Source organism: Ciconia boyciana, chromosome 2 (genome assembly GCF_034638445.1).
Source record: "Ciconia boyciana chromosome 2, ASM3463844v1, whole genome shotgun sequence".
NCBI lineage: Eukaryota > Metazoa > Chordata > Aves > Ciconiiformes > Ciconiidae > Ciconia > Ciconia boyciana.
In genome coordinates this window covers 105,139,318-105,157,025 of record NC_132935.1, presented here as the reverse complement: position 1 = coordinate 105,157,025, position 17,708 = coordinate 105,139,318, and the positions used below count along the sequence as shown (strand labels likewise).

Here is a 17,708-nt window from a genome sequence, read left to right as displayed (position 1 = left end):
GTAGCAGCTAAGTAAATAAGCAAATGAAGATGTATGGAAGTTATTATTACCTTTGCTCCACAGACAATGAAAATGACCTTTGTTGAAAGGCTGGTTCAGAATCAGAAGGCAAAACTTCAGGTTTCCTGTAAGATAAATGTTGATTCTTATTAGCAAGAATATTGATTTTTTCCCCCCCTTTTTTTATTTTGCTTTTGCCACATTAATTTTAGTCCAACCACCTCAGAGCAACTCCACTAATTTCCTTGCTTCTTAGGTTTCATCATTTTCAGATAGAGAAGTTGCCAGAACTTCATTAGACACCTTTTACTTGGTAGGGTTTTGCTAAACTTTTAATTTATAAGTGACTTTTACCCACTGAAGGCCATCCTCAACAGGACTCCACATCTATACAGCTCGCTCATTTAATCTCCTTCTTGCTGCTGCTGCCTGGATGCAGCATTCACTGACATGAGCTTCGCCCTGGCCTCTATTAACAGGGAAGGCTGTAGCTGACTCCATATGAAGCTGTCTCTAATCTAGGTCCAATATTCCACTCTTGGTGGATCTGCATCTGGTGGATGCAGAACTCTTGCTGCCATCAGTGGCTTCTGTGCCTATGTTTTCATATCATGTAGAAGCTCTAATTGTGGTAGATCCACTCTGGAAGATACTTTACAAATACAGAATGAAAGGCCAGGCCCAAGGAGCTTAAAATCAAAGCTAATAAAAGCAAAAGTGAACTTTAGCCTGTGTTATCTAGGTGATACTGCAGACTAAGAATCTCAGTGGATTTACCAGCAACCTGAACTGATCCAACTTGACTGGGCTCCTAAAGCCTCCTGCCCTAGCAATTGTGAAGGTTGATAATAAACCTACAAATATAAAAGTCTTAAAAGAAAAGGATTTATGATATGACACACTTTGCTTTCAAAGAGTAAATACGTAAATCTTATGACGGTTGCCTGTGGTGGGATTTGCATTATTTCACTTCCTAATTATCTTGCCAGTCACATAGGAATACAAGTTTCCCCTCGAGCTTGATATCCTTGGGGAATCAGGTTAATGAAGTATTATTCGGTCATGTGAAGCCACTGTAACTGAAAAAAGAAAATCTCTATCACTAGAAAGTCTTTTGGGCTTTTGAGCAGATCCAGTATAGCAGGAGGCAGAAGGCTACAGGTGAAGCTGTGGCTTAAGCCATATGACGTTACCAGGGAAAATACAGGTGGTGAAAGTCCTGAAGATGCAGGAAGATCTTGGGGTGGGAGTAGGGAGGGGACAATCTTTAAAATAACAAATGAAATGCATAGTTAGGAGCATGAAGTGAGGGTTAGGAGACTGGGACGCCACTATTCTGCATCTCGCCTTTTGAGTGATTTAGGTTTCTCCACTGACCCATTCTATGCCTCCGTTCCCTAAAACAGAAATAACAGCATTGTCCTCCTTTGCAAGAATCAAGAGATAGACTACTGAAGACCTAGGTAATTTTTACTCCAATAAAAATTCTACATGTTTATCACAGCTATCTTCTGTGTGGTGCTTTCAAATACCTTCCTTCATGTCTTCCACTTGCATCCTTGCTGACATGGTCCACACTTGTATTTAATTCATGTTTATACAGGGGAATAAATTTACTTAGGAAAGAATGGAGAGGTCAGAGGACCAAGGAAACAAAGGAAAGTGAGAAAAACCTTTTTCTTTGCATAGTCTGAACAGTTTTGCCTTGTCCTTGAACTTTAAGAGAAAGGTAGAAAACAATACATTCAAACTAAGTGCCAATTTCCAGCTGCCTCACAAAATGGGACCTCAGCAGCAGATCCCCTAATGATGGTTAAGTGAGAAAGGCTGCCAATTCCTTATATTAAACATAATCATCTACTGGTGCCCTCCACTGAAGAGGGCCAGCTAACATCACAGGTTCTTTTACTGATACGATAATATAAATAGACACAGGTGCTGTAAACCTATTCCTGCTGGTGAATCACAAAAGACATTTGTGTGTCCATTTTAAACCCTTAAGCCATATCAGCATATGAAAACGCAGTAGATTTTTAGCTTTTTTTGCACATCAGGAGGGCTCTTGTTGTATATTAAGATATGTTTTTGAAGCCAAGGCCTGGCTGTAGGTGTCCACACTGAGACTTCAGAGGCTGATTTTCAGAGGTGACGCTTCCAAGAGCTTCCATTGAGGCCTGTAAGAGCTTCTGGCTTTTACTTTTTCAGTTGTTGCAAAGAAGCAAAGAGGTAGATGCCCCCAGCACACACAATTTGGAGGGGTTTTTTGTGTGTTTTGGGTTGTTCTGGGGTTTTTTTTTAAGCACATGTATGGGTTGAAAAAGTGGAGAAATGGAAAATATTGTTTCTCCTGCTTTTAGAAAAGTGAACATTCCAGTCATTTCAAACCACTGCAATTAATGTGTGATAAAATGCTATGATTAATGCTACCAAAATGAGCCTAAATGTCAATATTTTAATGGTGCTCGCTGAGTTAATATAAAGCTGCACAAAGGGCTCAGTCCTTGGTAGATGTAAAACAGTAATAAAATTGGGCTGCAATAATTTACAACCATTAGCCTAAAAACTATTAATAAATTGGGACTTCTGATGCAAAGACCACGTCAATGGACAGAATATGCAACATCCATCACTGAGAAAAACTGATGAGAGCTCACTGTGCCACTGCTCCGAGCACTCTACTGGCTATTCGTTGGAAAACAAATCTACTTCAAGGCCATTTATCTTTAAAAGCCCTTAACAAATTAGGAAGCATCTATCTCCTGGACTGTCTGCCCATTCATTTTTCACAAAGATAATTAGCACCCTGACCCAACCATTAATGAAACTGTGCTCTGTTTGGACTAACAGGAAAGAGAATTCTGTAAGCAAGAAAATAGCTTGTCTCCAGATATGGATATCTCCACTGAAGAAGCTTTTGTTGGCCTTTTGTTAGAGGCAGAACAAGTTGGTCTCTTGTATAGTTTCTTCCATTTTTAGTATAATTTTCTCTTTCATCATGTACTTGCAGCTTCTGCAGACTGAGCAAATTCAGCCATCTGTAGCACAAGCAGAAAATAATAAATTCCTCCATACAAAACCTCCAGCTTATTCTTGATGTTTACATCAACGCAGAGAATGAATGGAGCCAAGTCCCACAATGTAAGTCCTCTTGCAAAGGAATTAGACGCGCAGTAAGGCCTAATTTCTACAGGACAGAAGGATGACTATAGGAAATTTTTACTTGCACTTAGGGAACCAAATTTGTTCATCTCCAGTCTTACCCGATTGTTTTCCTATTTGCTGCTTATAAACCTTGCAGTCTTACAGGCATAACTTACAGATGTATGTATTAACAGGTGCACAACTACATCAACAGCCAGTTATATGCAAAAATATAGCTTAAAAAAAAATCTTTTATCAGACTTGGAAAATTCTTAGTCTTTGGATAAAGCCAGTTCATTTTAATCCTGCTGGAAATGCAGAGAACCATTTCCTTTCCTAGGCTGCAAATCAATCAACAATCCCTATGAGTCCCACTGGGACCATCAGTGAATAACTGATGGACCATTCTGTGAATAACCTCATCCTTTCTGAAAACTTTTTCCCTTTTCTGCTTTCCAACTTTTATTTAGCTGCACTTCTTTGATGAAGCTTTTCTCATGGTTGCTTAGACTTTAATCAAAGGTGTTGTGAACATCTCTGACAGCCTATGCAATGCCTTTTTAACCCATTCTAACTCACTCGGAAGAATTCCAATGTATTTTAGAACACACATTTGCTATTCTAAAAGCATTATTGGCTTCTCCCTGTCATATTATACTCATCTGGCTATTCTATAAATATTTATAATATCATTATGCATTTTTTATTGATTTCCCCATGTCACATGCCAGTCTTCAGGCTGTATGTCTGTCACAAGCATATGCAAAAGGCATATATATTTTTAAAGACAATCTTTTCTCTGGTAGCCAGTAAAATAATATATGCCCCTTCTTTGTTTCCTTTCAGCATTAGGATAATATCGCTAGAAGTTATTCCACATACTGTGAGGTTCCTGGCTATTGAATTTTCCGAGGAGAAAAAGCTTTCATTGCTTCAAACGAGGACCTTTGGGAAAGATCACTGCTGTTCCCAGTCTTTGTGAAATGATGTAAGCAGTAACACACAATGTGGGGATACGCTGTACTAAGATACCGGCATGCCTTAAGGTGCTAACAAAGTATGACTCCAAAGTCAGAGCTTCAACCACAGAAAGGGGCTTCCGCTAAGCAATTCATGCTTTGGTTTGTTGTTTGATGTTTGTGTTTTACTGCTTGCCTGAAGAGGAGCCATTCCTTTCCTTTCCAATGATCTATCAAGCATCTTCCACAAAGAGGCAGGTTTAGTACAAAGAAGGAGGAAAGAGACAGGTAGTACGGGGGCAGGGGGATTTTACCATTAGTAAAGCATGTCATTAATTTAATCTAGAAAGTTGAAAGAAGGTTATAAATTTTCAGAAAATTTCTGTACTGGTAGAAGTACATCTAATATCCAAGATACTAACCAAGACCCCTTGAAAAGATACTGCAGAGATTCAGATTACACATATTCCTGATCACATAGGTGGGAGTCCAAATATACAATGAGCTTCTGAGAGAGAAAAACTCTGAATGATCCCACTGAAAATTCCCTCCTGCTTATGTTGCTGCTCTCACATCAGTCTACCTTCCAGGATTTAAAAACAAAAAACCAAAAAAACCAAAAAAGTGATTTGGTTTCCAGTACCATCATTGAGGAAATTCCTGCTCCACAGATTCGGTTTTTAAATGAACAGACACTGCCTACTTAAATGTCAGAGTATGTGGGAAGGGACAAGGCATTTTTTTTTTCACAATTCCAAAACAGTGACACTCATAAAAGACAGCAGAGCAACAGGCTGAGGCAGCTCTTCGTATGGCAGTTGAAGTTTCTTCTGCTGCAGAAGAATTAGCATTGAAATTGTGATTCTAAGAATTCCACATAAGTTATATTTAGTGCAAGCCTATCATAATAAGCTCTAAAGAAAGCAGTTCATGAAACCAGCAAACTTAAAATAATGTTCATGCAGAACTACAGTAAAGATAGATAAGGCTATTGCTACAGATCACCAAAGCAAAATTACTGAAGCAAGTTGCTATGTTGTTAGTTTGGGGTTTGTTTTTGGTGTAGTTTTGTGTTTGTTTGTTAATTAATACATTAAACTCTCCTTTTAATTGAACTACAGTCTACCAAAAAATCAGAAAATATCAGTTTTTACTTTAAAAGTTTTCTTAATATACTGCGTGGATTGAAAAACTTGGCTCCTGTGTAGTGCTAAGCATTACTAAGTCAAACAAAAGCTGGAATGGGAACTTCTCCTACTGGTGAAGCAGATGTCACTAACACGGGATAATTAACAAGTGAGCTTATAAAGGTATGAATTATGACATCAAGAAAAAAATAATTCATTGTAATGAATTGGAGTGGACAATTTTAACAAACACCTAAGGAAAAAAGTTTTTAATACTGATATTCCTTAAATTAGGCACATGGCTATTTAAAGAATACTACTTTAATAAAGTAGCCCACATACTTGCTTAAATGAAGGCTCATGTAGAAAAATGCCACTGATTACAGCTGAAGTATTCTGGTTTTACATCAGTGAAAGGACCCTAAAATGGTATCTTTTGCTGCATCCAATAGCAGAAAATTATCGTAGCATTGAATATACAGAAAGGAAAAGTATTCTAACTGCTCACTACAACCTCAAAAAGCTTCTTGGTAAAACTTTTTTCATTTTGCTGTATTAGTTGTAGCACCACAATTAGCTTTTTCTTTGACATTCATCAGCATTTTTAGTGCAGCCCTAATGGGCTGTTTGTTCCACCTATCACTTGGAAAAAAAAAAATCCAAAACACTGAATCAGAGTTTCCACTAAAATGGCAATATATTGCCTTTTTTTTTAACCTTGTCTTTATGAAAAAGCAAATAAATGCTCATCACATAAATAGATGTTACCTAAACACAGGGAACATGGGATTTAAAAACTAAAATAAAGGAGTTTGGGAGATCAGCACCAAATCTACACCATTTTCTGCCAAGTAAGCACCTGTCCCCAAGTGTTAAGTCCAAAACCGATGCTCTGGGAAGAACTACTTGCCAGCTTATTGAAATGGACCATTTAATTCAGGGCTTTTTTTAAGAGCTACCATCCACTTTGCAAACATACTCAACTGGAACAGCCTCCCCATCAGAAATGAAGTAAGTAAATGTTTGATTAGACAAAAACTAAGGGGAATGAGTCCATCAGACTAAGGAGCATTCCCATTTCCTGAAAGGGTTTCTTCACTGTGGTTCTTTTTTTGGTTTCTGTGTTTTAGACATTGAAACAACAACACTTGTAGTTTCCTACATGATACACAGATGCAGTTCCTAACAGGCAATTTACATGCATTATTCTTGGAAGTTGACTTCTGCATCACAAGACAAGATTCTGGTTTTATCAATGAATGTCTTTGGCAACTCACTGATTACGTCTACCTATGTCTACCTTAGCAAGTAGCATGACACAATAAAATCAGGTCTATAGAGCAAAACTGTCGATGCTGAATGTATGATATTCCCACTATACATGTTTTGGGAAGAAAGGGAGGGAAGGAGGCTACTTCAGGTTAGGTCTAGTCTGGTCCTGTAGACTAAATACCCATTAGCAGTAGGAGAGCATTATGTGCACTCCTGGAGCACATTTTTAGTTTCATCCAAAAGGAAATTAGCTTACATATTCCAAAACCATTCTGCAATTTAAAGCAAGGCCCAGTAAATAGGCAGGATCAGGAGGCTTGCTTCAAAAGCATATTCTTGATCCAAAAGAAAATGCTAATGTAAATATACCAATAGTTGCATGGCTTTTTGGCTTATCAATTTTTTATTTTGTAAACAATGTCTTTACCAAAGTAAGATGACTAATGCCACAAGATGAGCTTAACTTAAGTGAGCAACAGATTTTTTTAATCTTACACTCATCAAAATTTGGCTCTAACTTTAGATTGTTATACTTAAAAGGCAACCTGACACTTGTATCTGTTTGTAGGAAAGGTCGGGGGGGGAGCGTTAACCCAAAACTTGAGCTTATCTGCACCATAAATTCCTGGAAAAGCACTTAACATCAAATCCTAAGATACTACTTTTTAAGGTTCCTTTCAGAATAAAACCTTACTTTGTACTGAACAAATAGTGCACCTTATACAAAAACGCTCCTTACTCTGCTGTTCTCTTTCTTGAACTAAGTTTTCCCCCAGCAGTGCTTCCCTTCACCAGGAAACCCAGTGCTCTGTGGTGATACCAGGAAATCTAAAAAAGGATCATTTCAAACTTATGCAGCCCAGATCAACACTCTGAAATGTAAATGCTTCACATTTAAAACGTTTCACAACTCCTGCAGAACTGCCACTTTGAAAATGGAAAAACTTCTTTCAAGTCAGTCAGTAAAATCCACTCCCTATGTCTGTGCTCTTGCTAACAAGGTAGTTGTCAGCTCTAATTCAGAGAAACAGTTAAGCTTGGACTACTGTATTAATTATAGCCACTACTTATAAAACATTGTGTAGCTGCATGTTACCACACTGAATCCCAAGCCTCCAAACAAGCCATTTAATTTTCCTCATAAGAGTGACAACTCCAATAATAAAACAGCACAAATTATGCAAAAGGATCACAGACCTTACAAACATGTTCTCAAACTTATTGAATTAATAAATCAAATATGCTTACCCAGCTGCTTTTCGTGCAAATGCAGTGTTATCCCTGTCAATGCATTTTAGTGTTAATTTTTTCATGTAAATTCTATTGATTTTTAAATATTTTACAGCTCTTAATTCTCCAGGCAAATTCCAGCAAGAGAAGCAGGAAGAAAAGGGGATTTGTGCAAACAGTCTTATTGAAAAGCTGCAATGTGGTACTCTCTGGAGAGCCCTCTACAAGAATTTATGTGGATGAATTCAAGACAACTAATTTTTCACAATAAGTCATAAACACAGCCATACACACAGGATAACCCGCCTACATTATTGACCACTGCTGCTCCTAGAAGGGTGCTATGCCTTGCAATGAAAACTTGTCAATTAATTCTGGTGCTCCTCTGGAGACTGAGGGCTGCATTTTTCATCTCAGGATGTGATGGGACACTTTTTTTCATACAAACTCCTATTGTCTCTAGCTGCATTTCTGAGTGCTTGGGACTTCTGCTCTTTATGTGTCAAACACCTCAGTCTGGTCAAGCAGAATAAGATCACACTGTTCCCAGTGGTGAATCTTCAGTTTTAGATAACTTGTCCAGCATCACAAAGAAACTTCATGGCAAGATTCAACTCCCCAGGGCAACATTCGACTGAACTGAATAAAGAGAACTGTCTATTTAAATATAAATCATAACGATCACACTTCTTACTATTATATACATGGAAATCATGCTTGTGCTCCATTACCAACTCTCGTTTGAAAATAAACCCATCGGAGTAACCAATCACTTCGGGGAGGTAGCAAGGTACATAAACCCTAACAGGCTCTTGGAGAGACACACTGACATATGAACCATTTGCTACTGCAAGGCCTTTGGCTCAGTTTACGTCATACCTTGTCTGCTTGGTTCACCTCATACCCTGCTGCTTGTCTCCAGAGATGTCGCTGGACCATGCATCCATCCATCAGTCTGTGCTTTGTGCAAATAGGACTTTCATTTCAACCTGAGCACAACAAAGTTCAGAATTAGCTGGAAGCAGCAGGGGTTTTTTTTTAGCTGAGATGTTATCACCTAATTGGTTATACTCTTCCAGTTTTCAAGACTACCGGTTGGTCTCAAATTGCCCAGTGATCCAAAAAAGAAAGAAATTTCTGATACAAGCACAGAGAAGTATGGGTCTAGGAGATTAGTCTGATATATTTCATCCTGTGGCTTGGAAAAAATAGCCAGCTCAGGCTGAAGAGATGAATAGGGAGTAAAATAGCAGGAGGAGGGACAATTTTCTGCAGAATGGGAAGTCCAGTCCTCACAGTTGCAGAATCTGACACAACCTTTCATATTTCAGATAAACTTTAAAAGTGCATGAATACTGCTGCAACTACCTTCTAAAAAACCCAAATATACTAAATGTTTTGCTTTGTTATTCACAGGCAAGTCATCTTCTGAGACAGTACCCATTTTACACTGTCTAAGTTCAATACCAATTGGAAGCTCTTAAAAGACAAGAATTAGACATCACAGAATCACAGAATCATATAGGTTAGAAAAGACTTTTAAGATCATCGAGTCCAACCATAAACCTAACACTACCAAGACCACCACGATACCATGTCCCTAAGCACCTCATCCAAACGTCTTTTAAATACCTCCAGGGATGGCGACTCAGCCACTTCCCTGGGCAGCCTGTTCCAATGCTTGACAACCCTTTTATTGAAGTAAAATTTCCTAATATCCAATCTAAACCTCCCCTGGCACACCTTGAGGACATTTCCTCTCGTCCTATCGCTTGTTACCTGGGAGAAGAGACTAACACCCACCTCTCTACCACCTCCTTTCAGGTAGTTGTAGAGAACAATAAGGTCTCCCCTCAGCGTCCTTCCTCCTTTTCTCCAGGCTAAACAACCCCAGTCCCCTCAGCCGCTCCTCATAAGGCTTCTGCTCCAGACCCTTCACCAGCTTCATTGCCCTTCTCTGGACACGCTCCAGCACCTCAATGTCTCTCTTGTAGTGAGGGGCCTAAAACTGAACACAGTATTCGAGGTGCGGCCTCACCAGTGCTGAGTACAGGAGCACGATCACTTCCCTAGTCCTGCTGGCCACACTATTTCTGATATAAGCCAGGATGCCATTGGCTTTCTTCGCCACCTGGGCACACTGCTGGCTCATAGTCAGGTGGCTGTCAAACAACACCCCTAGGTCCTTTTCTGCCAGGCAGCTTTCCAGCCACTCTTCCCCAAGCCTGTAGCGTTGCATGGGGTTGCTGTGACCCACGTGCAGGACCTTGCACTTGGCCTTGTTGAACCTCATACAATTGACCTCGGCCCATCGATCCAGCCTGTCCAGGTCCCTCTGTAGAGCCTTCCTCTCCTCAAGCAGACCAACACTCCCGCAGAACTTGGTGTCATCTGCAAATTTACTGAGGGTGCACTCGATCCCTTTGTCCAGATCATTGATAAAGATATTAAACAGAACTGGCCTCAACACAGAGCCCTGGGGAACACCACTTGTGACCGGCTGCCAACTGGAGTAAACTCCATTCACCACCACTCTTTGGGCCCAGCCATCCAGACAGTTTTTTACCCAGTGAAGAGTACACCCGTCCAAGCCATGAGCAGACAGTTTCTCGAGGAGAATGCTGTGGGAAACCATGTCAAAGGCTCTACTGAAGTAAAGATAGACAACCACAGCCTTTCCCTCATCCACTAGGCAGGTCACCTTGTTGTAGAAGATCAAGTTGGTCAAGCAAGACCTGCCTTTCCTAAACCCATGCTGCCTGGGCTTGATCCCTTGGTTATCCTAAGGACATACAGGCTTGCTATAAAAATATTGATAGTGTTATGGTAAATTTGACTTTCCTGTTTAAAATTTCTAGGCACAGAGCATTAGGATTGGAGCTTAAATCTACATCAAAGCAAAAATGAAAGCAGATGCAGAGAGAATCTATGAAATTTCCATTTTATCTTCAGGCTGAAAAATAAACACAAATTACTATAAAACATTAGCTTCTAGTTTTAACCTTTTTTCCTCAAAAAGATATTAAAATATCTTCACTTTAGAGAAACTTTAGGAACCACCAACTGACCTCTTCAGTGCCCCCAAAACTACTATTACTATTCAAGTAAGTTCTAACTTTAAAAGAAAACCCTAGACAGTTGCTCACTTTCTAGCTGATTAATAGCCAGGTCTAATATAATGTCCTCCTTGCATTTTAAAAACACAGAATCACATTGTCTGAATACACGATGCTAACAGTACTTGTTATCTGGGATGTCTCTATTTCTAGGGATACAACCAGGCATACAAACTCCCTGGCTGACTTGAGAACTTCAGCTGTTATCATTAACTCAATCTGCACGCTGCAAGAGTAAGGTGACTTAAAGGAATCAAAAGGCAGAGAAGGCAGATGTCAGTAGTCTCTTTGGACAACTTGGTATAAAGCACAATACCCTTGGAAAACATTCAGCTCTGCAAAATGTATAATGCCATCTTATTTCACCTATCTATGGTCAACAGATATCTTTGGGTATTTTCTATAGGATCAATAAAATTTAATAGATACCTAATGATTTACATATTAGAGTACTGACCAAAGAGTAAGATCCACATAGTGCCTGACTGCTCAGCACTCAAAACCCCTGCTCTGATGCCACCAAGCACTCCACTGACACTTCAGTTATTGGCATTAGTATTTCCTATGCACATAAAAGTCTGATTTCTATCTGCACTGAGATGCACCTGAAGTTTAAGAGGCTGACGGAACCTGATGCCTCCTTTGATCTCAAAACACCACTGTTATCCACCAACTAGATATTTCTCTACTGATCTCATTTGAAGGGCACGTTTGAAGTAGCTGTTCTCAGAGCATACCTAATAGATCCAGATTCACAGTGTCAGCCATCTCCTTTTCAAAAACTGGGAAGGAGCTATACCTTTTTTCAGCACGGATTAATAGTTGGAGCGCTCCCTCAGGAGGCTGACGACCCACATTCAGGTTCCTTCTCTGTCAGAGGGAATTCACATCCAACTCCCATTTCAGTGAAGACAGCACTCTCCTCCGCAGACATAACATTATTCTCGGGGAAGCAGACCCTTCCCTCCCTGCTCCAAAAGTTAAATAAATTAATTGAATTATTTTCATAAAACAGTTAAACAGGAGGAGCATGTGGAAGTCTGACTCTGCCAGACTCTGCCAGTCCACTGGCCTGGATAGTTTGGTCTCCAACGTTTACTTACCCAAACCTCTCTTTCACACCTTGAATAAATCCTCCAATTACTTCACCACGGTATTACAAGAACATTACACCCACTGTTGCCTCCTTCCTAACGTTTCAAAGCATAAGCTCTGGTTTTGTAGGATATTTTTCAGGTGAGAAGAGTGGTTCTCTCACTATCTTCAGCAGATTCGGCACTTGGAGTCACAAAAGGAGGAAATAACTTTCTGCAGCACAGCATAAGATGTCTAAATCCAACAGAGCAGGATTTTAGATGCTTTGTTCTTCCTGCTACTCATGGTATTCCCACTGACAAACTCAGCCTGATTCCTTCTTAGTACACTTATTCTGATGGATTGTACTCTTTGTACACACCAAATTTTCCCTCTGTCCTGCATACACAGTCTACCTCCCATGCTCAAGATGAGTCCACCATGGCTAAGAGTCATACGTGCATTTGCTGAATAGCCCAAGGGCTAAACTCCAGTATAATGTTGCGAGTGCAGACAGTAATGCCCCATTTTCAGAAATGGGAAAACAGGCATTATGTGACTGCAGGAAGATCACATCCCTATTCAGCAAATGAGCAAACACTAAAAAACAAAAGTCCCTTTCTGCTTCTCAGCCTGATCTTATAACAAACATTACAAGTCACAGATACCTTCTGGCCAAATACAAACTTCTGTTTCTCCATTTCCCTTCAGCCATCCCAATGAAATACAGTATCTCTTACTGCCCTGAACTCTTGTGTACTAATTAAGCACTTATTTAAGTGCACAAAACAAGGCTACCATGGACTTTGGAGTTGGTTGGTTTTTGTATTTAGAAGGTTCACTGAGTTTAAAAGAGTTGTGTAAATTATAAGTGATCTCTGCAACCATCAATTATTTACTCCTCAGATGTGGTGAGACTAATGAGAAAACTCGCATTGACTCCCGAGATTTCAACGCATATGCTTTGATGAAAATCCATGCTGAGACAGTAGGTTCTGCAACACCTCCTGCCTCTTCGGGCTGGATGCCAGAGACTACGTTCATGCCCATACCACCTTTTCAGTCTTGCGGTTTTCCCAAAGCAGATTCTTCTGTACTTTCAAGGGAGCAGATCTGATGCAAGGTCCAGTGTGCCATCCAGAAGATTCACAAGGGCAACAGGGGCTTTCATGGTGGTCAGAACAACAGCCCACATAACTGGTGGTGGCAGTGGGAGGGTGGTCAGGTCCACAGAGTGAGGTTCTGTTAAAGAGTGATGAGGAGGACAACATCTTCCACTATTATCCTGAGAATCCTTTTAACAGACGTAGGAAGGAAAGGCAATGACTGTAATTTGCCAACAACCTTCACAAACATTTCACTTCTAAAATAATGTCTTTTGTTTTCATGAGCTTCATTTTATTATTCCTAGAGTTAATTTTTTACCTAATGGAGGCAGCTCAGTTCTGCTGCCTGTTTTAGGACATTCTATAACTTTACGTCCACTACTGGCTTCTTTTTTCAACAAAACAATTTTAAGACCTACTTCTATATATTTTATAAATAGATAAATCTACATCTGGAGAAAACAAGCTAAAATAAATTAAAAGAAAGCTAAAAAAACCCAAAGGCAATGAAAATTGCACTACATTATCAGCCACGTAAGGAATTTTTATGTAACCTGGACGAAGTTCCTCTCAGATTTTATTCTGCAATATGTCATTGTGTTGCATCTGGCAGAAAAATAAGACCTAAAATCAAAGTTCTGTGGACTGAATAGCTCTGATAACCTATTTGTTGGGCTCACTAAAACCAGGAACTTGCCAACATTTGTGTTTTGGAATAAAACTACTGGGTGATAAAGAAACAAATGTAGAAGACTGCCAGAATATTGAAGCTTCTTCCAGAGGTATAAAAAATGACTTAATGTTGAAAATTTTGGAGTGAGAGCTGTTCATGAAACATCTAACTTTTAAACAAGATCTGATAGTATTACTGGGATCACTTTGTAGTCTGGTAGAACAGGATACCATATCCAGCAAATACAGACTCACAAAAGAGGAGGTCCCCCACAGCATGCCTGTAAGTAGACTACTTACACAAGTAGAGCCACCAGATCATTATGACAATCTGTTCCCATAAGATACTTGTCACACAAATAAGGTTTAGTGGGTTTAGTCACTACACAAAGTCTATGATAACTGCCTTTATTATAAGCCACTTGTGCTTGCTTATAGTCCCTTGTTTTGACATGCTGCAGATCATGCATAATTAAAGATAACTGTTACTTTCTTCCTTCCTCCACAATACAGTAAAGCCTGTAAACAAAGACAAGCTCTGGGACCATTAAGAGAGGCCCTTGTTTGCAGACTGTCTTTCCAACCAGCTCCTTCAATTTCAATACTAAAACTGTCAAGCTTAATTAAGAGTTATGGTGCATAACCATTTCAAAACCATAAATCCATACAGCAGAAAAGTAACATGACTGCCTTAGTGAACATCTCTTTTTAAATAAGCAATACCTCTTTCTGAGTCCTAATTTAGGTTCCTTATACACAACTTTGTATTGTAAATATCTTTATTGCTTCTCCTGCAGTGAATATAAAGACCATCATAAAATAATTTCATCCTGATGTCTTCTGGTTTATTTGACTATTTAAAGTGGGCCTCAATGCATATTCTAGTGCTTACACTGCTATTCCGTCCAAACTCACCATAGCTGTTTGTGATCCTTCAAAAACTCTGCAGAGAACTGCATTTCTCTCCAGCTTCTTTTAATATTTTCTTTCTAAAGTCGTTTCACCTTTTGAGTGTGCACAGCTGTCCACGTCCTCAGAGCCTCAAGCAGAATGATATTGAGAAAGAAGTATCAAGAGCTCACCGATTAACTGCTGCCCTTTAAAAACTTCTTGAACATTGAGCACACCCAGTCTGAGACACCAATGACCCACTCCAAAAAATCCACCAAAATGACACCGCAGTGCAGGCTTAGATTTAAACCTTAAAGCCACCTTACCCATTCCAGGAGAACTACACATTTGCTTCCATTTTAACAGTGCTTAGATCTTCCACCAGAACCTCTGCCAAATCAGTGTCCTAGCGAGCACGAGACCAGTTCACAAAACCCAGTGCAACTTGAATCATATTGGTACTTTCAACAAGTAACTGGAATTTAACAGACAACTGCTTACAGTGCTTCAAAGGCTTGAACCTCACAGTATTTGACAGATTTTAAAATCAATGGAATTTTGCCATTTTCAGTGTTTAAAAAGTCCCACGTACAGTCTTACCATTAACTTTCATTTATTTAAAGAGATTTTCTGGCCTTTACAGCAAAGCAGCTACACTTGAAAATGCAAATCCTAAAGGCTTAAAAACAGAAGGGTGATTAAAACAGTATCACATTTATTACTAATTCTTAATCTAATGATTTTTGTAATATGATTGCATGAGGAAACCTTTGGCTTTCTTCATCTACTTCATGGACTAACAGAATAGTTCAATTTATAGAACTGCTGATCATCTAATATTCAGTCTACAGCCACCCCCTTAAAATAAAAGTTTCCTTAAAAATGTAAATGGTTTCTATATTGATGAGCACTTTTTTATGTGTTAAGCAACATTTGGGTCAACTTATAGAGGAAATTATAGCTGAATATCTAAAAGTATAATTTATGCAGACTAAACATTAGCTGTAAAAGACTTTTATCAGCTGTTTATCAGATCCAGAGAGGCACAGAAAATATACCCTGACCAGCGAGTTAATACATTTTGGGGAAAGATACTAAGAAAAGGAGCTAAGCCTTTCTCTTCTTCATTACCCTATCTGGAAAATGTGTTTAATAATAATGCTTTGAACTTAAATTTCCTTTTGCAGATTTGAAATCACTTTACAAAGGTGCATAAGCATTATTATTCTCATTTCACAGTTGGCCTCACTAAGTACAGAGATTTGTAGCAATTTGTATGAGAAGCAGTGTTCTCTAGTGAATAAGTTAAGAGTCTGAAATTATCTCCCCAGGGTTTTCTTCCCAGCTAAGCTGTAAACTTCAGTCTACACTGAAACCCACTGGGGCAAAACAGTGACAAGTCACAGTCCATCTGAAATGGTGGGTTTCTGCATGGGAAGAGGAGTTCAGGCCAGAAACTCCTAACACAGACCTGAAGAATTTCTGCCTAACATTGATCTAGTTGGTTAAAATTCACTTTTCTGGACCACTGGGGAGATGGTCACCACAGAGGTCATCACAGTATTCAGACACAAAAATATGCAAAGAAATGAAATGGCACCTTTTCAGAAGAAAAAGGAAATAACAAGATAAATAGCAGTGGACAGTCTGGAGTTCAATCAGGAGAACTCCTTAATCGCCATCATCACGCTTTTTTCTCCTCTTTTGTTGACAAAAAAATCTTTCACCCCAATTTCCCATAATACAGTTTTTTCTTACTGTATATAATTCCTCCTCTGGGCAACAGCTCCTGCACATGGTGGCAACCTTACCTATGGGATTCAAATTTTGTCACAGAAAGCACTTCTGTTTGATAAGTCCAAGGATTCAGGAAAATATTAAGAGTACATCTTCTCTGTTAACTGGAACCATTTTAGAATCTTCTATTCTCAAATATCACTTGGTCACTTAGGTTAAACTTTAACCACCATTTCCACAAATCCACACTGGATTAAAGGCTAAAAATGAGGAAGCGGTATGGTATTTTTCTTTTTTAGAATTATGGGAATGATAAAAATCAGGCCTATAAGGCTAACATAGAAAAAAAGATTTTCAAGGCTGCAACCTTTAAACTAGAATCCATTCTTCAAAAAGCTGCTTACTTTCAGGTTCAGGCCTAAAAAACAATGGCCGACAAAGCTGAAAGAATCTCTCACTCTTATCAGCTTCAAAAACTACTCCAATTTTTTTCCCCAAATATCAGTTGGCCAAGAAAGGACACCAACACAGCTACAGTTAGGAGATTAAGCCAAAAACATGTTTGCAGACTTTTAACTTTAAATAAACAGAGACCTGAAGTATTTGCAGAACTGGTATTTTAAAAAATATGGCAATAGTTGCCACTGAAATCAATCTGCTTACTCTTATTTTTCCACGGTTGTAGTAGCCTGTACATGTAAAACTTGTATGGACAACCAATTTTGTACATAAATGAGAAAAGCATAAACAAAAGTGAACTGTCAAAACAAACAAAAATCTTAAATGTTTTTAATTCAACAATAGTTTAGTAAATTTTATACAGAATATGAGTATGAAATAGACAGATCAAACTACTTTTCCAAGCCCAATCTGTCAGACAAAGAACAGAAGATGCCAAACTGGAGTTCTAATAATTCAAGATTTTGCTACAGAGGTTGACACCCCTGCAAAATTTTGTAATTCATAATGCATAAGCAAAAGGTCAAAAGGACTATTAAATAATTTAACTTGCATAACAGAAGAAATTTTTTTCATTCTCTTACACTTCTCGTAAGTGCAGAAAAGCCTGTTCAAATTAGTCAGAAAAAAAATCAACAGCTGAAAAACCCACTGTGGTTTTTGTAGTTTATTTCAGGACAGCATGACCTCCCTCTTTGTGTCACAGTTTTGTGTCGAGGCATATATCCATAATGGATTCATGCTAATTTGTGCCCAGTACGATAACTGCTATGACGTGTTTTTGGAGATTGCAACACTGCTTCTTTACAGTCCTCTATCTAACACTCTTTGGCTACAACCATAGTTAGTCAAACTTTAACACATGAATGTGTATTCATGATGGTGACAGGCAAGAAGAAAAACTTTGGGTTATATGCATAAACC

General features: G+C 38.9%; 1 protein-coding gene across 1 annotated transcript in view; it reads right to left on the bottom strand.

Moving 5' to 3' along the window:
- Window positions 1-17,708, bottom strand: part of TPK1 (thiamin pyrophosphokinase 1) — a 319,400-nt gene that overhangs the window by 255,692 nt on the left and 46,000 nt on the right. The window contains exon 2 of the mRNA XM_072853402.1: window positions 51-125. Coding sequence (XP_072709503.1) covers window positions 51-125 — 75 coding nt within the window. The remainder of the gene's footprint in view (window positions 1-50; window positions 126-17,708) is intronic.